This window comes from Aulonocara sp. 'chitande type north' Nkhata Bay, linkage group LG15, assembly GCF_057382095.1.
Source record: "Aulonocara sp. 'chitande type north' Nkhata Bay isolate Kocher_YH1m ecotype deep benthic linkage group LG15, A_spYH_male_GT1.1, whole genome shotgun sequence".
NCBI lineage: Eukaryota > Metazoa > Chordata > Actinopteri > Cichliformes > Cichlidae > Aulonocara > Aulonocara sp. 'chitande type north' Nkhata Bay.
Genome location: NC_141358.1, coordinates 41,647,221 through 41,672,737, shown reverse-complemented (window position 1 = coordinate 41,672,737; position 25,517 = coordinate 41,647,221). Strand labels below are relative to the sequence as shown.

The window sequence follows — 25,517 nt, the reverse complement described above, 5'->3', positions numbered from 1 at the left end:
TTTTAATGATCCTACTTTTTATAAAAGGGAACATTATTTAAAGAATATGTATTTAATTAAAAAACTCTGTATTCATCTAAAGGGTATAACAAGAAGGGTGAGCTTCCTGCTCCAAAATGAAATGAGCAAAATAAATGTATTTCTCTACAATTACAAACTCTGTGTAAACAGTCTTGGTGTCAAAATAAAGCTAACACTGGTGAGATGTCATCAGAGCTGTAAATATTACTGCACATGTTACTGTGTCAAAGTTACTGTGACTCAAACATAGAAACATTTATTTTTTATTTCCCTCACCTAATTTTTAAAAGTATTTTATAGCATATAACACCTTTGAAAATATGCTTTGGTTCCCCTTTAACTCCAGAAAATCATAAATCAAAATATGGATATTACCTGTCCACAGATTCATGGTGACGTAACTGCTCTTTTAGCTGTTTGGTGTCTTTGCTTTGGTGTTTGTAGACATGGTTTACATGAGCTTTTAGCTGAGATTCAGAGGTTTCTGTGGACACTACTCATGTCAGCACTTATATTTCTGACCTCGTGTTATAATCGATTAAACGCCATCTCCTCCCTTTTGCCCTCATTTTTGATGCATGACATTCTCATAATAAATCAGATAAGATACTGCAAATAATGAATCCTGCATCTGTGTGATTGAAAAGTGTGTGCAATGGCACTGTTTTAAAGATTTAGCCTAAATAATTTTGGCGTGAATGAGCCTAAACATGATGACTATTCAAAAGTGTTTACATGAAGATGTGATGTTTTTCTTTTTCTTCTATTAAAAAAAGAAAATGATAAAAATAAAATCTGTTTGAATATGTATTTTCCAAAGCTGCCATTTAAGTCGGTTCGTCGTTTTGTTTTGTTTTTTTAAATAAAGTTGTCTTCTGCAGGAAAACAACAACAGAAACCTGTTTGGACAAAACAGGGGGAATGTTTCAAAGTATGGAAACATTATAAATGATGAAAAAGGAAAATTCAGCTTGAAACACTGAACAAACTGAGTAGTAATAATCACACAATGGGATGTGACCCGTTTGAATGTCACATGCAGTATTTGGAGGTTGATTATTATATACCAGCATTGTAATGGATGGAGTGGTGCAGAGGTGTTTTTGTTCCTCCAAAGGTCATAGACATGAATGCAGCCCACCTTCCTCCGAGCACAGTGGTGTTAGTGTTGTGAGTTAAAATGACGGCTTTTGCAGAAGTGGTTCCTGCAGTTGTGTAAATGTTTGGCATTTTAAAAAGGAGAAACTTCTCCTTATAATCAACTAGCACTCTTACATATGTTGCACACGTCTTAAAAGCATCCTGACAGACTGATAATGTAACGAATCATCTGGATAGCTTAAACTGTTTTGTCAGTTTAAGTTATTTCTGATAAAGACTGTTGATTGTAGTGCACCAAACTCATAATTCTCTGCATATGTAAGGATTGAACAGTTATTTCAGACTAGCGATACTAGGATACTTCCAAAGCTGTCTTGCATTCCTAAAAGCTTTAAGTTAACAGGCGTTGTGTCACACCCGCTCTTTGTCCGATTCAGGTGATTGAGTTTGACGACGGCTCAGGCTCAGTGCTGCGTATCCAGCCGCTGAGGACCCACCGCGATGAGGCCATCTATGAATGCACCGCCACCAACAGCATGGGAGAGATCAACACCAGCGCCAAGCTCACTGTCTTAGAAGGTAAGACCTGACTGTCTGTCCACATCGCACTACCACTCTGACAGCCGTGACCCTGTGTGGCTCTGACATCACAGCTTGTCTTTGTGCATACAGTCAACACGGCGATCTCTCCGCTTCACTTCCTCTGTGTTCAGTTTTAACCATGTAGTTGGTCTTTAGTGCTGAACGGTGTTACAGCAAAGACAATAAAGCTGTAAATGACTGCAGGTTAATGGCATCTGTAACAATGAACGCTGGTACGCTGCAACAGTGGCTGGTCCAGCAGCGGTTGCATGTTAGGGATGTAAGGTTCTGGTTTGGTAGCATTAACCCTTTAAAGCCGGTCGGAGCGGGCACGCTCTGTTTTGCGCAACTACTTTTAAATCCCAGTATCACTGCAACCACGTAAGCTAATAATTTTTTTTGCATATGAAACCGGAGGAGTTGTACTTACATCTTATGCCATCAGCTTGTCCTCGGTCACAGTTTCCTTCCACATACAGCTTTGCAAAAACTGCATAAAAAGCACTTGCAGCAACAAAAACACAATATTCCAGAAACACGCTTTGCCGATCCGATCAGCTGTTCATAACACTTCCTACGTCCATCAGCGTGAACTATCGCATGTCCGCCATTACCTGCCCGAAACCGGACGTGACGTCATTTTCGTGGAAATGTAGTTTTTTTTTTACCATCAGGGCCTCATGAGCTTATACTGGTGTTTTTAAAAGTTATCTTTGACTTTATGACTTTCTGTGTCGTTTCTGGGATGCTTAGGACTCATATTGCACTGCTGGAAATAGTTTATTTTGATCCATATGCTGCTTTTTTGCAAATTTGCATTATAATATTTATTTTCGTTTTTCCTGCAGTGTATAAAAATTGGTGTAGTTCAAAAATAAAACTATGAAGACACTCAAAATAAATTTCCTGTGGAAACTATTTTGTGCAACTTTTTTGTATTTACAGTTTTGAGGGATAAACCTCTTAAATTTCTCTAACTAGAAATATATGTTAAAAAAACAAAAACGATTTTTTTGTAGTTTATTGCACTTTTTTGCAATTTATGTAATTACTATGCACTTAATGCAGACATATTATTAAAATCTGGGCTATAATGGTTGTATTGATGTATAGCAACTTGAAATGCTCCCAAAAATGGCTCCACAGCATGTAAAAATATAATATAAGCTCTGGTGGACTTGGTTCTATGGTAGGTCTTAAAGGGTTAATGTGTTTGTTCATCTTTATTTTGTGTTTGGCATTTATAACAAGTGGTGGAATTTACATTTGGAAAGAGTCTCAGAGTTTCCACTGACCGTCATATGGAGGTGTTCTCCAAACTCAATGACAAATTGCAGTGTTTCACATTTCCTTTAATTGTCTCTAATATAGTGGCATCGAGGACTCACTGGTTACTAATTTTGCTTTGATTTTGTTGGCATTTCACATTAGTAGTAGTTCACATGGGAGTCTGCTGCAGCACTGTCTGTTACTTATCTATTTTTCTGTTTGTGTCTTATTCTGAGTTCAATCAGTCATTTGAAATGTTTGTTTTGTCTTTAGTTGCATTGCAGCTAAACCCACCGTTGCTCCAGTGGCTGTGCAACAGCAGATTTTCAGCTAAGCTCCCTATTTCATGGAACAAAATGTCAGTCTGTGGTTTGGCTGTTGGATTTGTAAGTCCCAAACAAGGCCCAGTATCTCTGTGTGATCGTGTTTATCGAGCGGGAATGTGTTGAAAGTGATTTTGGCTGAGAACCTCCTGTAGGTGTGTCTCTAGACAGCTCTGTTCTTTGCCAGCGGCAAGATGGAGCCCAAACACATTTATTTAATTGACACTCTAATTGATAGACAAACAACCACGCAGAAAAAAGGGCTGTCTCTCTGGCAGCCTTTTCCAAATCACTCAGGAACCCGTTATACTTGTTCTGCTATGTAGATATTGTCAGCAGTAAACACAGCCTGAGGCTCTGGAGCCTGTTGCAGCAAACAAACAGGACTTTTCTCTCTAAAACCACTCAGGGTCTTGTTAAAGAAGAGCGATGGGCAAGGCTGATAATCACTGTTAGCAGACTGATGTTTAATAGGTTTTATTTTCAAATCATGTACACGCATGTCAAACCATATCATCAGAGTGGAGATGCCAGAAGATGTTGAAAAATGTGACTATTTTCTAAAGAAATGCTACATGTAAATGACCCCAATCGCAGAGAAGAAACACGCGTGAAGCTGCTAAATCTGAAATGTATCATAACAGAAACATGTATTGATTATTCTGTGTTGTGCTTCCATCTTCTCACATTTTACAGGCATGATGGAGCCGTTGAACCGGACGATATATTTTGCAGAATTGTCACATGCATAGTAATAAACCACGAGTTAGCTACACAGTGGCAAAGATGATAACTGTAATAGAATTTCTTCAGTCGCAGTCAGGCCATGAAGATCGTATCTGACATGACAAACACTGTAACGCTGTCTCCTGCTCATTTAGTAAATGGTGTTTTTTTAGGTAAACACGTTACTGCTGCTGACTGTTCTCGTCGGGGGAGAATTATTATTTTTGGATGATTTTTGTTGCTTTACTTTCAGTGTGGCGGTTTGTCACTCAGTTAACCTGTAAAGGACATTTGTTGCCATGGTCGGCACATTACATCCATTTGCATTAAAGTGTGGGACTTTGGGATTGGTTACTGCTCACCTGCTCAGAAATTTAATCAAATGATTTGTATTTTTAGTAATATTGTTTTCTGAACTTTCGACCAATAAGGTTGAGCAGTTGTCATCTGTGAGTTTTTTGCATTGGCTTCCATCATACATCATTTTTGCATGACTTCATTTAGACGTCTGCTTTCTTTAAACCTCATTTCAGAAATAATAATCTTGGTAATCACAATTGCTGAGTAGGTGCCTTTTTACCCACTCAGCCGGTGGGGTGTTGTCGTCCCACTGTCAGGCTAGATCAACGTGACGCGGGAATTTCAAATTCATTTTATGGGTTCTTCAACTTAAAATCTAGGACGGGGTCGGATTTCAGTGAGCTCGGCCTCAAGGTCAAAGTCAGAGATCAGGTTTTCTGAAAATTTTGTGAATGTGACAACTCGGGAAGGCAGGTACTTCAGATCCTGAAATTGATACAAGGTCAGAGGTCAAGTTTTCTGAAGATCTTGCGTATGTGATAACTTATGAACAAGGTGATGTAGAATTTTCATCTTGACACCACAGGTGTGTCTACTACAAATCTCGAATGAGTTTGAATCTCAGTGACCACGGCCTGGAAGTGCAGGCTTCCTAAGACCTCGTAAAGGAAGTGACCCAGGACATGAGACTTATACCGTAGCTGAACTACAGTGGGGCAAAAAAGTATTTAGTCAGCCACCGATTGTGCAAGTTCCCCCACCTAAAATGATGACAGAGGTCAGTAATTTGCACCAGAGGTACACTTCAACTGTGAGAGACAGAATGTGAAAAAAAAATCCATGAATCCACATGGTAGGATTTGTAAAGAATTTATTCGTAAATCAGGGTGGAAAATAAGTATTTGGTCAATAACAAAAATACAACTCAATACTGTGTAACATAACCTTTGTTGGCAATAACAGAGGTCAAACGTTTACTATAGGTCTTTACCAGGTTTGCACACACAGTAGCTGGTATTTTGGCCCATTCCTCCATGCAGATCTTCTCGAGAGCAGTGATGTTTTGGGGCTGTCGCCGAGCAACACGGACTTTCAACTCCCGCCACAGATTTTCTATGGGGTTGAGGTCTAGAGACTGGCTAGGCCACTCCAGGACTTTCAAATGCTTCTTACGGAGCCACTCCTTTGTTGCCCGGGCGGTGTGTTTTGGATCATTGTCATGTTGGAAGACCCAGCCTCGTTTCATCTTCAAAGTTCTCACTGATGGAAGGAGGTTTTGGCTCAAAATCTCACGATACATGGCCCCATTCATTCTGTCCTTAACACGGATCAGTCGTCCTGTCCCCTTGGCAGAAAAACAGCCCCATAGCATGATGTTTCCACCCCCATGCTTCACAGTAGGTATGGTGTTCTTGGGATGCAACTCAGTATTCTTCTTCCTCCAAACACGACGAGTTGAGTTTATACCAAAAAGTTCTACTTTGGTTTCATCTGACCACATGACATTCTCCCAATCCTCTGCTGTATCATCCATGTGCTCTCTGGCAAACTTCAGACGGGCCTGGACATGCACTGGCTTCAGCAGCGGAACACGTCTGGCACTGCGGGATTTGATTCCCTGCCGTTGTAGTGTGTTACTGATGGTGACCTTTGTTACTTTGGTCCCAGCTCTCTGCAGGTCATTCACCAGGTCCCCCCGTGTGGTTCTGGGATCTTTGCTCACCGTTCTCATGATCATTTTGACCCCACGGGATGAGATCTTGCGTGGAGCCCCAGATCGAGGGAGATTATCAGTGGTCTTGTATGTCTTCCATTTTCTGATGATTGCTCCCACAGTTGATTTTTTCACACCAAGCTGCTTGCCTATTGTAGATTCACTCTTCCCAGTCTGGTGCAGGTCTACAATACTTTTCCTGGTGTCCTTCGAAAGCTCTTTGGTCTTGGCCATGGCGGAGTTTGGAGTCTGACTGTTTGAGGCTGTGGACAGGTGTCTTTTATACAGATGATGAGTTCAAACAGGTGCCATTCATACAGGTAACGAGTGGGGGACAGAAAAGCTTCTTACAGAAGACGTTACAGGTCTGTGAGAGCCAGAGATTTTCCTTGTTTGAGGTGACCAAATACTTATTTTCCACCCTGATTTACCAATAAATTCTTTACAAATCCTACCATGTGGATTCATGGATTTTTTTTTCACATTCTGTCTCTCACAGTTGAAGTGTACCTCTGGTGCAAATTACTGACCTCTGTCATCATTTTAGGTGGGGGAACTTGCACAATCGGTGGCTGACTAAATACTTTTTTGCCCCACTGTAGGTGTGAAAGTCTCCGTTTCCCAGAAATAAAATAACAAGCAGGAAGGTTGACCAGCTTTTACTAGTTTGTGTATCTGGTCATTATTAACTTATCCTCTACGAAAGGGGAAAAATCTTTCAGTCTGACTTTTTGGGGGTTTGTGTGTCCACTACAGAGGACATACATGAACAGGCTGGGTCTCAGGAGGATACGGTAACAGCTGTTTATTCATTTAGATGCTGTGGTGTGTCTTACATCACGTGGATCCACACACACATTGCTGATTGTTAGACTAACAGTGGTTGGTTGGAAAATCTAAATGTACTGCGCAGTGTCAGCAAAAAAAATGTTTTTGTTTGCTTTCTCAAATGCTTCCTGTTGTTATGTAGGTTTGTGGTTTTACTTATTTATCACTATAAAGTAATTGTTTTCTATTTACAGTCTCTGTGTTTATTGTGTTTTAAAATGTGGTGTGTCAATATTGAATTATTATTATGATCAGGAAAAAACAGGCATGCTGGCCAAATTCCTTATTCTGTATTCGCAAACAAAAATTAGTTGTGGAGCCAAAACTTGTCAGGGTGATGGTAAATATGAAAATCAACACAGCAGGGATTTATAAAAACAAACAAACACCAGAACGACTGCAGGTGTGCAGGGTAAGTTGCGTTATTTCAGGATCTAGTTAGCCCTACTGCAGAGGAGCCCACGTAAAGTGGCAGCTCATTTCAAATGTCAGCTCAACAAACATCAGCAAACACACAAACTGTGTGTTGCTAGCTAAAGGTCCAGCTGCTGTAGTTCACAGCGAGAGAAAAGAAAGAGAGCTAACTTCACTCTGAGATGGAGAAAGATAAGAAAGACAGGAGAGGAAGAAGAGAGGAAGAAGGTAAAGACTGCTCAGTGGTGTTTGATGAACTGGAAATGCAGAGCTTGCATGTAAGTCCTCATGTTTTAAAATCAGATATTGATTCTGTGCATGTCACAGTGTGTGCAAATCAAACGGAGGCAGACTAATTGTGTTATTTAAGGCCTGCATTAAACTCCTCTGCAGTTTAGTGCAGGATAAACAGGTTAGTTTGCTGCACTGTGACGGAAAAAGTAAAGACCAGTCTGTGACTGGTGCACAGTGGCCGTGGTTTCATGGTCAGTCAGCTTACATCAAGAGTAGGAGGGATTCATATGATTTTTGACTGAATTTTCCCTTCATACCAACTTTAAAGTGTCTAATGTGTTTACTGAACCATGGAAATGAAACATCTGCTCACATCTGGTTGAATTCAGGTGTACATCCACAGAGAGCAGCAGGTCAGCTGATCACTGCTGGCACACTGAGAAAATCTACTGGAGCTCTCAATAGAAATTATTGTGAGTTGTGATTCTTTTCCACTACGACCAATTTTAGGGTCCCCCCCACCTGCTGAACCCCACTTTAACCCTCGACTGGACAAATATTCTTGTTTAGAGGCAAAGTCAAGCTGTACAACGTAGACAACAGAAAATAGAAATGTATGTTTTATTTTTCCTTCTTATTCTTATAATTAGAAAAAAGTTAGAGTAAAGTTTGTGTTCTACTAATATTATTGTATCCTTGTGTTAGTACAGCACACGGTTCCTCCAAAGAGCTCCTTTTACTCTCTTAGCTTCAGTACATTTCAGAGCTGGTACTTTCTACTTTTACTTGAGTAAAGAAAGTACCAGCTCTGAAATGTACTGAAGCTAAGAGAGTTTAGTTTAGTTTAGTTTAGTTCTGCTGGAGCAGCCTTTCAGCGCCTCTCTCTGTCTCTCGCTAGCAAAGCTGACCCAGACAGTAAAGCTCGTTCGTGGCTACGAGCCCCACACGGACCCGACGTTTTCGCCAGAGTTTACTTACCGCGGTTCGGAGCCGCCGACCTGGCCGAGGTAACGAGAGTGCAAACATGTTGAGGGCTGAGTTAGTTCAGCAACAGATTTATTTGGAAAGAAAACTATTTTCACTTGCAGTTGAAAACGCTTATACGCTTGCACGCTTATACCTGCATTTTTATTTTATTAAATACAAACAAAATTGTAGCAAAAGTGCTTCACGTGTCTGAAAGAGCTGTTTATTTGGTAGTTCAATGAAACCACTGTACTACACTGTCTGCTGCTGTCAAATGCATTTCATTGCAATGTTGACCCTGTGCTAACTTGTGTACTGCAACTGGCTGTATCTATGATTTTGAATGTGCAATGATTGTGTCACTGTGTTTGCTTATGTAGTTGTAGCTTTGCTTTGGGCTACTTCTGTCTATGATCATTTCTAACAGGTTTAATTATGACTACACACACAATTATGACTTTTTTTGTTTTATTGACATAATTGTGCTTTGCTGAGTACTGTATTTAAAATGCAAAATATATGCAAAATGAAAAAACCAACGACACATCAACACTGATTCAAATTAATTGGGCACTACAAACCCACTCGGGGAAACCATTTATTTATGCACCCTATGATTTCCTCTCATTTTCCATATTGTATGGGCTCAAGTGTCAACGTGTACAATCAGATCATATCCTCATAAAGTCAGGCTGTGAAAATAACAGAAAGCTCGTCGCATCGCTGTCACGTCCGCAGAGATGTTGACAGCTTTGTTCATTTTTGTTTTCTTAAATGACTTTCCAAGAATACCAAATACTTCACAGCTATTTCCAAGAGACACCATTTGTTCAGCCTGTGATTATGATGTCAGTTTACATTTCAAAGTTTCAATCTCTAATTCTAATAATCTTAACTTGCATCAAAACTTTTAAAAAAATAGGTTTTTGTGCTTGAGGTCTGGATCACATCAAAAGGACCAAATACAAACACAGGGTTTAATTCCAATCCCGATCTTTTCCTTAAAACAATTCAGTTTGTCTTTGTTTTAATTAAGTCTCCTGAACACGTCTGTTCCATTGACGGCGGTCTCTAAGAGAATCTAAGAGCGACATTGTTCAGCTGTTTGACTGAACAATACTTTCTGCCAGTAGTCAAATTTAAGAGCTTTTAGTGGGCTACATAAATCTGAGTTAATGGTATCAATGTGCTTCAGAAGGCTGCATATCCATCTCAATATTTCACAACTGCTCATGACTCTGTCCTCTCAAAGCGGAAGAATACATCATAATGAGACCTACTTTCATTCCAGGCTCCATTTTTTTGTTTTCTTCAGTGGGTTTGTCTTTTCTGGAAAAAAAAAAGTGATGCTGCTCTCAGCATCTCAGTTTGTGTGTGAGTGTCAGTCTCTGAGAGAGTGACAGCTGAAGAAAGAATGGAAATACAAAACAGCAAAAGCAATAACTGAGAACGCTAGCAATGAGAGAGGGAGAGGATGAAGACGCGGGCGAGTCGACAACAGGACTCTGGGTAATGAGAGTGCAGCATTAGTCATGAAGCGAACCGACAGAGAGCTTAAGGGGATGAAGGGAGGGAGACGGTGAAGACAGCAGGAGCTGAAGCCAATGCAGACGGAGAGGAAGAGGTGCTTCTCACGCGTGGGAGTTGTATTCCTTCCCGCACAAAACATCATATACTTTTCTCTTTTGCTTGATTGTAACACTCAGGAGGAGCAAATGCACATCACTCCAAACAGGCTTCCTGCACTTGTTATGGCCCCGAGTGGAACTGCTGGTTGCACTGATAGGCACTGAATCAACATCAGTGTCTTTTAAAGTGCTAGATTTCCTGTCTTACTGTTTTCCTGTCTTCTGCTGCTCGCTCTCCGTCTGTAATAACCAATCTCTGTGAAGTCTTTTTCCCCTCTGAGATGCCCTGCCTAAGGGCACTTTGACAGTAAAGGTGGCTTGTGTAGATATAACAGTGCTAGAGTTCTCTTTGTGCTCTGGCAGAATTTATATTTATGTGCCTCGCTATAAATGGCCATGTGCAGAACTTTTAGAGATTTTCTGAAATGCTGAAACTCTAATTCGTATTCTCTGAACCAAATGCTCAGTGGCCTGGAGACATTCATTTACTCAATCACTCCCTTGGCAAAACCTTAAACAGGTTCCACACACGCAATTTGCAAATCTCATTTATTCTTTTTCCAAAATTCTAAACACTTTCCCACTGAAGCACATTTTTGCACCATGATGCGTAATGCTAACCAGAGATGGCACAAGTTGAGCTCAGATGTCACTGGTTACAATGAAAACAAAATTCGGTCACACTGGTTGCTAATAATAAGGAGTCGTGGCTCTATTCCTCCCCCTGTCAAATGACAGAGCTCTCCACCAACGTGTCAGGAAACCATAGAGAGAGCGTTTCAGACATCTCACTCGGATGCTTCTAGGTGGAAGCTGCTCTGACATGTCCTGCTGCGAGGAAATCCTCTTCACCAAGGATCTGTAGAGATTTTGTCTCTCAGCTGGCCTCCGTGTCCCCTCAGAAGACCTAGACTCAGTGGCCGAGGACGAGGTCTGGGAAACTCCACATGGACTGCTTCGCCCATGTCCCAGACCCAGGCAAACTGTGGAATATGGATTGCTGCTAATGATAAAATGAAGTGTAATTTCAACAGGTAGGATGTAAAACCTAATTTACCTAATTCAGCTGAAATTTTAGTGACTAAACCATGTTTTTCTCCATGGAATGAAAGGAGGAGCAGAGAGTGCGACCCAATCTCAGCAGATTCTCTGGGAGCAGCATAATCAGGAGAAATTGCCACATGTCATTGCAAGACAGCCAAACAATGCAATTTAGACTTCATGAAATATAGCACAGGGTTGTTCACTTAAAATGAAGTTTGAGGACATCCAGGTCATAACGAGGAGCAGAGATGCTCAAGTTCTCCCAGACACGAAAAATGAAGCAGGCGCTGAACATAAACTGTATATAAAAGATGAACTTAACCAGTCTGGTGGCGTGATGTTCCATGGCTGTGTCCATCCTGACTACAGAGCGGGCTCTGCCAGATTTACCATCACTATGGTTGAAACATCCAGTTCAGTAATAATGTCAAAGGTGAAGCCTAGAAGACGGTGAATGGATACAGATTTCTGTGACCACAGCAGTAAATCAAAGCATCCACACAACTTTTTTTAAAGATTTTTGTTTTGCATTTTTGCCTTCGTATGATAGTACAGCAGAGAAGATGGACAGGACACTAGGGAGAGAGAGAGGGGAAGACACGCAGATTCAAACCCGTCCCGCTTCACTCGGGCCATGTGGCCCGTGGTTGCTCACCCGCTGAGCTAAAGTGGCGTCCCGACTGAGACCAAGGCTGATTTTGCACATGTCTATTTATGCTTTAAAGTTGAACATTTTAACCTTCTTCATTTTAGACTCAATCTTAACTTTCCATTAGAGGAACTGCAGTTTTTACACTTCTGCATCATTTCTCTGCATTTTTACCACCGTGCTACAAGTTAAGTAGAGAAGAAGCCAAAACTCTCTCATATGTAATCGGTGGTTTGAAGACTAGATGCTGCATTTTCAGCTACAATACTCTGATGAACTGTCAGAAGACAGTTATTGAGGTAGAAGAACATATCAAACTTTAATCAATTAACAGCATCGGCCAATTCTCCAGCGCACAAGTGAACACAGAGAAAGTACACAGAGAATATCTAGGATTAAAATATGTGTCAATACACAATACAGCACAACATTCAGCCTGTACTGTGCTGTGACACACGATGCAATCATACTATATTATAGGTCTCTCTCTCTTTCTGCAGAAATGTTTGTATTTCTATGCAGAGGCTGTTTGGTCTGGATTCTGTAGAACGAACAAATGAATCCATTGTTTGGATGAACCCGGGTTGAGTCTCACAGAGGACGAGGAGAGGCAGGAGCATAATTAGCCAACAGGGATTTGTGAGGACCTTGGACGGGACTTTGGCAGTGCGTCGATTTGTTGAGGGTGTCAAGAAATGTTTCTTATCTATTGTGGAAAAACTGTAATCGCTGGATCATCATGCCTCCGTCAGTGCTGCTGTTCTCTTTCTGTTGGAGTTTGTTCAGCTGCGTTTGGATTTGGTCTAATTATCCTCAGCTGGATTTAGTTTGTGTTCTCACATCTGTCTCTCTGAATCTGTCTTCATTTATACTGCATGCTTCCAATGGCTCGTGCTTGGATTTAACCATGAAGGTCATTACTCTGAGTAACTAAACACATCTCTAATTATTTCAAGTAATTTATTGGCAGTAGTCTATCATCTTCATATACCAAGGCTAAAGCAGGAAACTGCACTCAAGTAGCTTTTAGCAGCTCATTATATGGCATTTAATGACATACAACAATGGTAAAGTCCGGGAGTAGGCTTCTTATTCATGTACTGCCACTTTCATGGTGTTGTGCCGTAATGTTGATGGGCTTTTACTTTCAGCTGCTTCCAGGTCAACTGAAAATGCCGTTAACCATCAAACAAAGCCTTAGCTGATTAGTTGGTGCCTGCATGGGATGTTTTGGTGCTTATTTTGGGACTTCTCTGTACTGTGCAGGGTAGGTTGGATTGGGTTAAATATTTTTGCTCAAGGACAAATTTGACCTCATGGTACATTGAACCCAGGATGACATCACCAACCAAGAGTCCATGTTGCAGCCTCAGGACGTGATATGGCTAATTAGTTTCTTTATAGTCCTGTTCCTGCTCTAGCACTCTCCATTTCCTGTGTGCGAGTCCACCGTCGTTTCGGCCATTTAAAAAGGCATTAAGACGGCAGAGAGAGCGAGACAGAGGGAGAGAGGAAGAGAGCTGTCTGAGCTGGATTAGCAGTGATAAATGACACATTATGAAAGATGAATGATAGCTGCACTGCTGCTACACACCCAGCAAGTTTATAAAACTGAGCCTTTGACCTGCAGGGATTGTTACACCATGACTCAAGCAGGGATAATCATGGAGCATCAGTGTCATCATCAGCATCTTAGGGAAGGTTGCTCTGAAAATGTCAGAAATCTCCAACTTAGCATTATAAGACCTGGTAATTAAATTACTTTTGACTGGCGAGGTGTGGAAAGCCAAGTGCCGTTGCAAAAGGATCTGCACGAACACAAAAGGGATAAAGTTAAACCAGTCAAAATGATGACAAAATGTGCACAAACATACAGTATTCAGTGAGATGAAGGAGAACTCCAGTAGAGATATCTTTGCACCAGATTCTCTGCACCAGCATTTCTAAAAGCCTGAATTGACATTCAACCAATTCATGCAAAACATACAGCAAAGTGTGGTAAACATGTGAGGAGGCCCTTAGTCTATTTTTGAATAGTAGAACTAAGGATGCCATTTTGACACAAGATGAACACATTAACATCCACAAAATATACCCTGAAAATGTTACTAAACATTTGCATGAGCCCAGCCTGCACGGGTATAAATGCTGGCAACAGCATCAGCCGCTTGTACAGGCTTCCTCGTAGGCTCTACAAATCCCATTTTAGAGATTTGCAAGTTGCACATTTAAAGGTTGCAGTGTTCGTGGTAGTATAAATACTTATCATCCAGGAGACTTTGGGACCTCTGTGTTTGGATTTTTTGATTTTAGTTCTACTTTTACTTTCATTTCTTACTTGGTTGCAGTTAGGAAAGATCATGTTTTGAGTTAAGTAGCATCCCACAGTTTTTTACATTTTCTATGCTGATGATTACTTTGGGAAGACTGACCAATAGCTTGCACTACATCTGCATGGATCACAACTTCACAATTTCCAGGTGTAAACGAGACTTTTGTAGTTGTCTGATCATGGTTGGTCTTAGTAGGTGACTACAGCTGATAGAGAAATGACTCTCAGAGGTATCAAGTTCACGGCCGATAACTTGTCAAGCATAAACATTTTATAATTCTCTGATCAGAAGCTAAATATGAATACGAAGCAAATGACAGTGCCTGGTATAATCCTCCTGTTGGATGTTTGCCCTGCTGAAAGCCAAACAAATGGCTTCTTGACTGATAACTTTGCTAACAAAGCTGGATTTTACACTTTCCCAGGAGTCTTAAATCTTTTATGTGATAGCAACGTTTATTTTGGAAGCTCCGAGTCTTTCTGTTGGTCTGTAGATGTGTTATCATTCACAGTTTGATCAACTGGAGTTTCTTTGAAGTTTTGGCTGTTTCCAGAAAATGACGTGGGCATGAAAATAGTCTGACTTACTAGCATAAATTTCACTGACTGGTTCTAAGGGAAATGTTAGAACACAAATGGGTTTTTTATTTATCCAGACGTAGAGAAAACATCATCTGTGGGGAGGAACTGAACTGATGCAAACTTAAAGGTAATTAATGATGTTATGTCTATCTCTAAGTTAAGCTTTGACATTTTTGTCAAGTATCTGTATTTATCATAGTTTACATGGTCCTCAACATAAACTCGTGACTGGCAAGTACACATGATCCACCAGTTTAATACACAAACTTTTGATTGCTCACACCAGATAGCGTATTAGTCAACCTGTAAAAGCTAAAAATGTGTCCTGTAAGTAGGTTTGTCATTCCTGAGAATAACCCAGATGGCGCCATAGAGCAAGTTGCAGCAGATATCTTTTCCAAGTACAGAAGGTCACACCTGCATACAGTTGTGGACTTTGGAGAGACTGTAATACTTAAAACAGTGAAGTTTCCTTATACCTTTCCCGAGCAGACCTGTTCCCTCTCGGCACCATCCCACTAGTCTGCACTTAATGATCCAGACCCTGAGCTGCTTATCTGCTGCTGAGACCCTGCTGTCTCAGCAGCAGCTCTTCTCTTGCACTCACTCGTCTTTCATGCACACAAAAGCTTTTGGAAAACACTCTTGCAGAGCAGAATGAACGCCATGATTTTATGCATTTTTGTGTTTTGACTGGAACATTTTTAAAGGGGTGATGCTCCATCCTGTCACATGCCTCATAGATTTGTTAATTACTTAAAAGTGTGATTTTATTGGAGGCTGCTGCTGTAGAGCAAATGTTGGGGTTCTGTGCTTGATCACACGTCATCCATCCTATGCTCGAATCCCACTGAAGCACAGCAACCATTTCAACTGTACCAGGCAAAGCATTCAGTGAACACACTCGTCAATCAAACTGGACTTTGGGGGTCAAATGGGCACAGTTCAGACTGCCTACTGAGAGTTTACTCTGAAAACCAGACTATAAGATATTTCAGAGATTGAGTTTTGCGAAAAACTTTCTGCAAGACTAAAATTCCCTTTAAGATTATTTCTCTTCATGCTCATCGTGGAAATTTCAAGGAAGAAAACTGTAAGAGAAAAGAGCAGTTTTTGGGCCACAGATGACCTGTGAGAAAGATGTCAACATGACCATGGCTGAGTACAACTGAGAGACTTTAGGAGCACCTAAAGATACATGTTAGGCACCAACATGATGGAAGCAGATGTCTTTAGCATGATGCTGAGAACACGGAGTGTTGATATGGTTTATTCTTTCCAGTATAGAGTGAATAAACAGCTGGCACAGGTGGGACTGTTAGGTGTGCTTTGCATTTCTGTTCCCCTCTAATATGTTTAATGTCTTCATTAAAAGTCAGGATGGGACATTTGTCTCCAAACTTTATGAACATATGATACAAATAAACAGGAGAAATAGGAGTTTCTGTTTCTTGCTGCAGTTGGAGTGACCGTGGGAACACAGTGGGAACTCGCTGCGTTCACCAGCCTTTCACTGTATTTTAAATATTCAGTATGTATTTAAAAATGCCACTTAGATTGTTTTCAACCATCTCTGCAATTAGACGTCATTAATGAAAATGGTGAGTCTGCATTTGTTCTAGATTTTACCACAAACCCACAGTGGAATATAATTACATGTCAATCAGTTAAAGGCATACGAGGTGAACTGCACTGTTTTGGTTGCTTTCTCATGTTGATTCAAATAAGCAGTGTCGTCTGGATCAGGATGAGGGAAGCTTGGGCTACGTTCACACTGCAGGCGAAAGCGCATCAAATCCGATTTTTTTGACCCTATGCGACCCATATCCGATCATGCTATGACAGTGTGAACGGCGCAAATCCGATATTTTCAAATCCGATCTGGGTCACTTTCGTATGTGGTACTGAATCCGATACATATCCGATGTTTTAGAAAGCGACTGCTGTTTGAACGGTCAAGTCGCATTAAATCCACCTTTTACGTCACCGACACAAGACTGAAGCCAATTATCAGCGCCAGAGAAGCGCCCGAGAAGACATCGCGAACGCTTCCTGGCCATCCAGTGTAGATGTTAGTGAAACTGTTGGGAAGACAATGTGAACATTTTATTTGTACTGTAATCTGCAGATTCTGACAGAAATCTGCAGCTATCCTTTGAAGCAGCGCTCCTCTCTTAAACAGCAATAAGGATCATTATTAGGTTATTTACATTATTATGTAAATAACAAAATAACTTAAAGCAAAAATTGGGAAACGAAGTCCGAAGTCTTTATATTAAGGCCATCAGTCAAACAATACTGTTGCTCTGGGTCTAAACAGAGCGCGTTGTGTGTGACGTCTTCTTTTGTGCATGCGGGCCGCTTTGAGCGTTCACACTAGAGCGCGTTTGCTGTCGCATTTTATTTGTAGTGTGAACGAGCAGACAAAAAAATCGGATTTGATCAAAAAATCGGAATTGAGCATTAAGACTTGCAGTGTGAACGTAGCCTTGGTTGCACTGAGCCTCTCTGCTCTCTGTAGATATCCTGAACACTCCTTGTCTGACCAAACATCTTTATCTTGACTGCACACGTGCAGAGACTGAAAAAATCTTCCAAATGGAAAGTGAAAGAATTTTGTCTGATATTCCAAATTGTGCCTTTTTGTCTGAATTTGCATTTTGAGGATTTAGTTTCTGTGGTAGAAATCACAAAAAGGAAGAGAAAAAACCACAGATGAAAATCTGACACGAACAGCTCATGGTGCGTGACATCCCTGCAGTGCGCTCTAACAACATTAGACTGCTTAACATCTTCAGCAGTGGAGCTTATCAGCCATGCATTAAAGCTTTTTGCTAACAGAGCAGTTAACCATTAATGGGGAATCAATCATCAAGCGGGTGTTGCAAGCCAACCAGTCTGCCTGTCACAACTTCAAATGCTGAGTGGGAATTAAAATGGTGTAAAATGAGAGAGGCAAATCTCTGGGTTGGAATTACTCTGCAACGGAGCAGAACACTCTAAAAGGTCTCTGAGCTCCAGGCTGTGTGGAGGTGGTGCACAGCATTAAAATGACAGTACATAGCTTTAGAAGTGACCTGTGACCCTGCTGGGCTTGGAGATGGAGGGAGGCCAGTATGTTAGGGGCTCCTGACCTGACCCCAGCAAGGGGCCCCTTGCAGTGTTCAGGTCATGTGCAGGCTTTACACACCTGTTTCCGGAGGAGGACGTGACCTAATGGCTGTAACTGCCACTTTCACTGCAAGTCAGATGCTCCTGTGCGTGCTTTCACACACTGCAGTGTTTTTGTGAAGAGGCAAGTGGTGGAGTGAGGTTACACTATGTGTCGGACCTTATGAAACGATATAGGCTCATATTTTCGGTTGTGACTAACATATGAGCAAAACAAAACAGGGAAAAATGCACTCGTGCCTCGAACCGTGCAAGTTTTGGACTCTGATAATGGAATTCCAAAACTACAAATTGAAAGTCTACCACAGCCCAGAGTGTACATATAGGGAGAGCCGTCAGCCTCCACTACATGACATGTGGTATTTGTGTCAATAAACAGCACTGTAATCTTTGTAGCTGTTGATGAGAGGAGTTTCAGAGCAGCACAGAGAAAAGGCTTTACCAGTTCACTTCCTTGCGCCTTGGCCACGAGGAGGCTTTACCTTTTAAAATGAAATGCTATGAAGACTATAAATATAAGTGCTGCTCCATATTTGCACACTATATTCCCAATAGTACTTAGTACTAGTATTAGGACCAGTAATTTCTCTCTCTGCTATAAATAAATCCAGTTTAATATGATGTACTCATAACATCATCTGCCTAACATTACTCCTTAAACTCTGTCACTTACCTGTTATACCATCACTTAAGAGATACAGTAGGTGTGCAGCTACTGGCATGCATGCGTACCAATACAAGGAGAGTAATATTAGTTCCTGCTGACCAATTTACTGGTCAATTAAACAGGAGTAAAAATGACTATTTGACTGGTGTAAAACAAATAAAACCAATAATAATGTTTGAGGTTAAATACTGTCATGAATCCCACAGAGGTGGAGGTGTGGACACCTGCCAATCCACATGGAGGACTTATAAAAATATTCATCCCCAGAGAGTGGTTATGAAAGCAGCGGTCCCCAACCCCCGGGCCGCGGACCGGTACTGGTCCGTGGGTCGTTTGGTACTGGGCCGTACTGGTTTTATTTAGTTGGATTTATCTGCGACACCTTAACGACTTGAAAAAAAGGCTGGGGACCGCTGATCCTTAGAGACCAAAGCCAAACATTTTCTGATGTAAAGTTGATTATTTTACTTTTACACCCTTAGTGGCCACTATAGGAACTGCAGTTTGGGGCAATATTTTTCACCCCCAGAGCTCACATACCTGGTTTCTGTGAGCTCCATCATCACACCCTTCGTCGTCTTATCTTACATGTTTGCTTATGTTCGTGACCTGATGTCAGGGGCTCGCAGTCGCTGGTTCTCCCCTTTCTGTGTGGAATACCTTTCAAACACACAGTCCTGAAAGCAACAGATAAATGTGACGGAATCCAATGCACTGTGTTCAAGCTCCTGCCTGCTTTGTGCTTTTGTTTCCCTGCCTTAGCACAGGCTATTATGTTACATATGGGATTATATAAATGCTGAACATAATACACCAGGGCCTCATGTTCACGCACTGACAATATATTATGAAACTTTAGACAGAGAAGCTCTCAAATCCCTCCTGGAATCTGTGGCTCTCTCACGACCCGGTCCACAGAGGGGATTGGACGTGCAGGTCATTAAAGGGATACCTCTGCTCCTACTTGTTTTAATGTGGGAGTTTCTATGATGGGTTGAGCTGAAAATGGCAACTGCTGTAATGTTAGCATTCCTAAGTGGAAAGCAGTGGGCACTGCCAGTAGCACGCTGGCTCATTGGTTTCTGTCTAGGGGAGGATTGCTGGACTGATTGAGAAGTACTGGCACTAACAAGCTGTCTTAGAAGTATCCAGGGAAGAAATGCAGAAACTTTTCCCTCACACTCTAAGTGGAGAAGAAATATAATTGACTGGAATTCAGATTTCTGAGTTATCTCTAACTAAAGTGATGCTTCAGAGACTAGAATAGAGGGTCAGGGTAAGACTCCTGGTGCTTTACTTTCTTAATGAGGAAGAGGAGTCTGTAAGCAGCCCAGTGAGAGACCAAGAAACATGGAAAATTTATGTCCACGTTCAAAGGGATTCTTTTTTTGATTCCAAATCTCAGCCGATTTTCAGATAGATGTCTTTACATGACAGCAGTATCTACAGAAACAAGCATATCAACCAGCACCAGGTACAGGACATCTTTCTCATCAGTGTGCAGAATTATTCTTCACAGGTAGAAACTATTATTTTATTTAGTTTCTTTTTAATACTAACCGATTGTGTTGATGTCAGAACAAACTATTTATCTTGGTATAAATTTGCCCAGCTCTAGTTACAGAATACATGCCGTTACGTTACCCAATCAGAGTAACGTATTCTATGTGGCGCCGTTTGTAAACTGAAACACCCTGAAGTGTTTAATGACGGCATTTTTCCACGTTTAGCTCAAAACCTCACAAAAACACGTCTTTTTGAGTCATTTTTTACAACATTTACTAAAATATTTGTAACTTTTTATATTTAAAACACCATTTTAAACATTAAATCTAAATGTTAAGTCTAAACATGCACACCTGTGTGCTCAAAACCAGTCCAAACATCTTTGTCTGTGTTTCTTCATTATTATTTAACATCCATAACATGCAGTTCCTGCCCCACAACTCAAGTTGAGAGTTGGTTGTGAAGTCTAACTAAACAGTGTCACTGCTGCCATCAAAAGTTGTTGTGCTTCCTCAGTGAGCCAAATGAATGAACCTCATCCTATATTTATGCAACCGTCCCCTAATCCGCCCAAATGTGTAAAAATACAAACAGAATAAATGTGTCTTGCTAACCACGCCTCACCCTCCGGTCCAAATGTCAAAATCAAGACTTCACAAAGTAACATGTGACATTACTGTGGCCACCCACTGACACTTTTCATTTACAGGCTGAGAGAGAAAGAGCAAGCTACAACTGTGGGTGGAAAAGGTGAAATAACTCAATCTGACAACAAGCTAACTCATTTGAAAGCTACACAGACAACACATGCAGCTCGTTAGTTTTAATTAGAACCCCCTCTTCCCTTCGATAGCACCAACTGGACCAAAACTGCCTCGTTGGTGTCGAATTTTAGCGCCGTCAGAAAACATTAATGTTTCCCGTGTTTAAACCACCTGAGTATCAGATAAAACCTTCTGCTGGAAAATGGTGTTTTTGCATCGTGTTGTTCAAAAAATATCTTTAGGGAATGACAAAAGCATGATCCATACCAAAAATATGTGAGCGCCAAACAACAAGCAATGAGGCTGAAGAAGTAACTTTTTGATCACGTGAGGGGAATAAAGATGTGACAAGAAAAATAAACTTTCCTTCCTGTTTCTCCCAAGTGTGGTTCAGCATTGTTCTAATTGAACAGACTGTGGGTGGAGGATATTGAGGTATGATAGTCTTTTACCCGGAGGCAGACAGAGATGACACGTAGACAGCGGAGGCATTGTCCCAGCCGCTGCCCAGCTTTTGTTTTCTCCATCACAGGAAAATAGCCAGACAACCAGTTGAGACAGATCCACATGCATCTCCAGCTGCCTGAGCCTCTGCCATGCTGTGTCTTGCCAGGTTTTTCCTCTATTTTCCTTCTTCTTATGCCTGTTATTACTTTTCAGTGTGGATTATTAATGCTGTTTCTATAGCATTTGCAAACTGGCTGCTATTCAGTTCTTGTCAGGAAGTGTCTTTCTGCTGACAAACTGACAGATGATTATTCATCTTTGTGTTTGTTTTTCATTTTTCCTGTTTGTACAGTAGAATGCTTTTGAATCTCAGAAGCCATTTGTTTGAGTTTGTCTTTTTAAAGCTCTGCATTTTCAGACACTGGCTTATAAAGTAGGCACATATGACACTTAACTGACCCAGGCTCATTATTTTTTATTTTTACTGAATAGATTCCATCTGTTTGCTTTTGTCTTTCTCTTATATTTTCTATTTACTTATCTTTTTCTCATATTCTTAGATTTTTTTTACCCATGAATAAGGGAAACTTTTCATACTCAGCCGACAAATTTCAGGAACTATGGGAATCTGGGTTCAGCGAAAGGTTCAAGGTTCAAGGTTCTTTATTTGTCACATGCATAGTTATACAAGTATAACACACAGTGAAATGTAGCCTGACACGCTCCTCGACATGTGCAAAAATTGGGGGGGGGGGGGGGGGGGTGTAGAGGAAGAACATTATATATATATATACACAGACATATAGTATATACACTGGGTGAATGTGCAGTAGTAGCAGCAAGCAGGTGAATTCTGTACATTAATATGAATAGACATCTGACTATTTTACAGGATAGACAATATAAACATATTTAAAATTAAAGGAATTGAAATGTACATTGTGCCTTGGTTTAGTGTCTGGAAGAGTCCTGTCTCAGTCAATTATAGATGATGTGAGAGGGCGGGTGTGTGTGTTTAGGGCACGGATGGCTTGGGGATAGAAGCTCCTCTTGAGTCTCTCTGTCCTTGCCCGGAAGATGCGGAACCTTCTACCAGATTGCAGAAGTTGGAACAGTTTGTTGCCAGGATGGGACGGGTCCTTCAGTATCTGCGCTGCTCTAGTCCGGCATCTCCTGGTGTAGGTGTCCTGAAGCGGGGGGAGAGCAATCCTGCAGCAGCGTTCTGCTGTACGGATCACTCTCTGGAGAGCTTTTTGGTCCTCCTAATGTCAAACGATTATCGTTTGACATTAAACATTCCTCAGGGTGAATAATGAATGAATGCTACATCATTTGCACCCTGTGATCACTTTTTGTCCTTTATCTAAATACTTTCTTTAAAAACAAAACAAATTAATCACAACTAAATTCACTTTGACATGTTGAAGCCTTGGAAGGCCCTCTGAGGCTGGACAGAAAGCTGGAGCAGCCACACAGACCCCAGCTTACAGTGACGGTTCAGTGTGGCAGCAGAGCTCTTCTTAATCATTGGTAGGACTGTAAAACCTGTAGTCTTTACTGCTGCTGTTGTGTATTTGTGACTCACTAAATAAGCCATAAGCAGAGCCCTGACACACAGAGTGTTTTAGCCACAAAAAACACTATATTGTGCTGTAATGCTAGTGACACATGAATGGCTCTGCCTTAAAGAGCAAAACAAATTCTTCTTCCGGAGCTCAGACTTTAAAGCAACAAAGGTCTGAGGTCAGACCTGACCAGTGAAACCAAACAACGGCCCCTGCTTATGTTATTAGCGTTGCACCAGCATCATTTGCATTTAGCCAGAAAGGTTTTACTAGATAGAAATGGCTTTCTTAGCCAACTGTCAACACTTAAACTGTAAAGGAAACTCAGTCTGTTCTACACGTGTGGAAAAGGCTTCTTGTACAGCGGCTGTAAGAGTTCAAAAGCTCTACAACTTAAGGAAACACCAGAAAATAGAAACATGCATCAAAAGCACACAAAATACAATGGAAGTTGAGTAAAACACAACAGAAATAGGAAAAAGATGTCAAAGCTGACAAGCAAACAGTAAATGGCAGCAAACAGCAAACATGTATCTAACATGTATCACAACACCGATGAATCCTCTGCTTGTTTTAATCACATTTCAATCCTTCGGTCACCAAAAAGAGAAAACTGGGCAAGAACAAGCATAAACGTCCAATACTTCATGTTCAAAGCAATGTCAGAGAATCATAAGAACCAGGCTGGTTTCATTGTGTATGTTATATTAGTGTTCACACTGACATTAGCAAAGTGTTTAATACACGCTGCACAGAGCTTGTTGGAAAAATCTCACTGGATCAGTTAATTCTCAACATAAGCAGCTGCACTTATCGACTAGGACTTTACATCCTAGCCTTTAGCTGTTGCATCTGTCCACTAGTGCACAATTTCACTCAGTGTCAAGGGTTTCCTGCTGATTTTATACTTTTATTGGAGACAACACTTTGGCCTTCTCTCTGCAGCCTGAAGGCTGGTAATGTTCTTGAAGTGTTTTCAAAGCTGTGCTGGCTCTAAGGCCAGCACCTCACCTCCTGTAGACAGGTTAAGGATTGGAGACTGAAGGCAGTGGTGGGGGCGGGTGATGGAGTGGACAGAGCCCCAGGAATGAACAGCCATGCGTCACTGTTATTATATCACATGAGCACGAGTCTACCCACTCTCCCCACCCTCACCCCCCCATACACACCCATACACACCATACAAGTGGATGTTCCACATAATTATTGTCATCCATCACCCATACAGGCTCTACAGGCCATGCAGAGGCTGGCTGCCTTCATATGCTCTCACCGAGCTGTAGGAATCCCACATACCAATTTTTCTCTTTCTGTCATACAAGTGTGATGGCAAACCCGCAGTTACTGTTGTGTAATATAACACACTTTTGATTTCCATGTCAGTAGATGGACCGATATGTTACTTTAATACCAGTTCAAATAAGCTAATCCATCAATGTCTCATGGCCGACTACAAAGTCTTAATACCAAATCACTTAAGAATATGATCCAGCACTTGGATACTTGTTGTTTAAAGAGATTTCCCTTCTCTCTGCACGTCTTTGGTAGGTCATCGTTTACAGGATGAGGACTGATTTGAGAGAGCGCGATAAGGGAAAACATTGTGGCTGTCGAGTACTGTCGCGCTAAAGCAGTGAACAAGCTTGTAAAGACACTTTAACATGCAGCCTTGTTTAAATTGACTTCCAGAGGAGGGTACATATTGATTAAACAGTAAAAATGGAAATGCACATCAGCTTAAGTTTAGGGGATTAAAGAAAAGGTAGGAAGTTTGAGCACGGACAGAAGTTGAAATGGCAGCTACAGTTCTGAAAGGGAAAAAATCTTCAGCGAGAGAAATGAACATCCATCAGATAAAAAAACTGCCAAATGTGTGAGCCGGCCTTTATTAGAATTTCCTCCAGTCTGCCTCGATGGTACCTTTGATAATATTTTGGAGCCTTGATAAAGTCCTAATCATCATTTTTCGATATTCCTTCCTACGACTCTTTTTCTTTTTTCTGGAGAAGTTATTAAGCCCTTGAACATTTGACTTTCTGTAGTGAGCGGATCCATTTTGAAGATGTGTTATTTTGTCGTGAGAGTGCCCCTCATGTGGTGGGCATGGGTCATAGAGGGACCCGCCACCAGCTAAGCCATTTAGAGCAAACGTTCATTAAGAACTTGGTTGGAGGCTTTTAGCCTGCTATGCATTCAGCCTCATGGCCACAGTGGGGGTTTGTTTTAGCTTTGGGCTCAGTGCCAGGAATTTCCTTCGTCGTCTGCTCAGTCACCATGGCCATCGCTTATTCCTCCTAATTACATCCTCTACTAACATATTCATCGGCATGATGGACGAGTTTATCAACCAGGAGCGTTGCAGTTTATTCTGGCAGTCTTTCAACACTGAGGTTATAACGTAGACTTTGCTAGCAGTTAATACAAAGGTGTAGGGCAGGGCTGCCCAATCCCGGTCCTCGAGAGCTACTATCCTGCAGCTTTTAGATGCATCCCTACTCCAACACAGCTGAATCACATGGTTTGATTACCTCTTCAGCATGCCATCGTGTTTGGCAAAGGCCTGATAACAAGCCATTCATTTGATTCGGGTGTGTGGGAACAAGGATGCATCTAAAAGCTGCAGGACGGTAGCTCTCGAGGACCGGGATTGGGCACCCCTGGTGTAGGGGGTATCAATGATTCCC

General features: G+C 41.3%; 1 protein-coding gene across 7 annotated transcripts in view; it reads left to right on the top strand.

The window, feature by feature from the left end:
• ptprfa (protein tyrosine phosphatase receptor type Fa) overlaps positions 1 to 25,517 on the top strand; it is a 353,347-nt gene that overhangs the window by 146,495 nt on the left and 181,335 nt on the right. For all 7 annotated transcript variants that reach the window (XM_086263516.1, XM_086263515.1, XM_086263514.1 and 4 more), the window contains one exon: positions 1,560 to 1,701. In XM_086263516.1, coding sequence (XP_086119642.1) covers positions 1,560 to 1,701 — 142 coding nt within the window. The remainder of the gene's footprint in view (positions 1 to 1,559; positions 1,702 to 25,517) is intronic.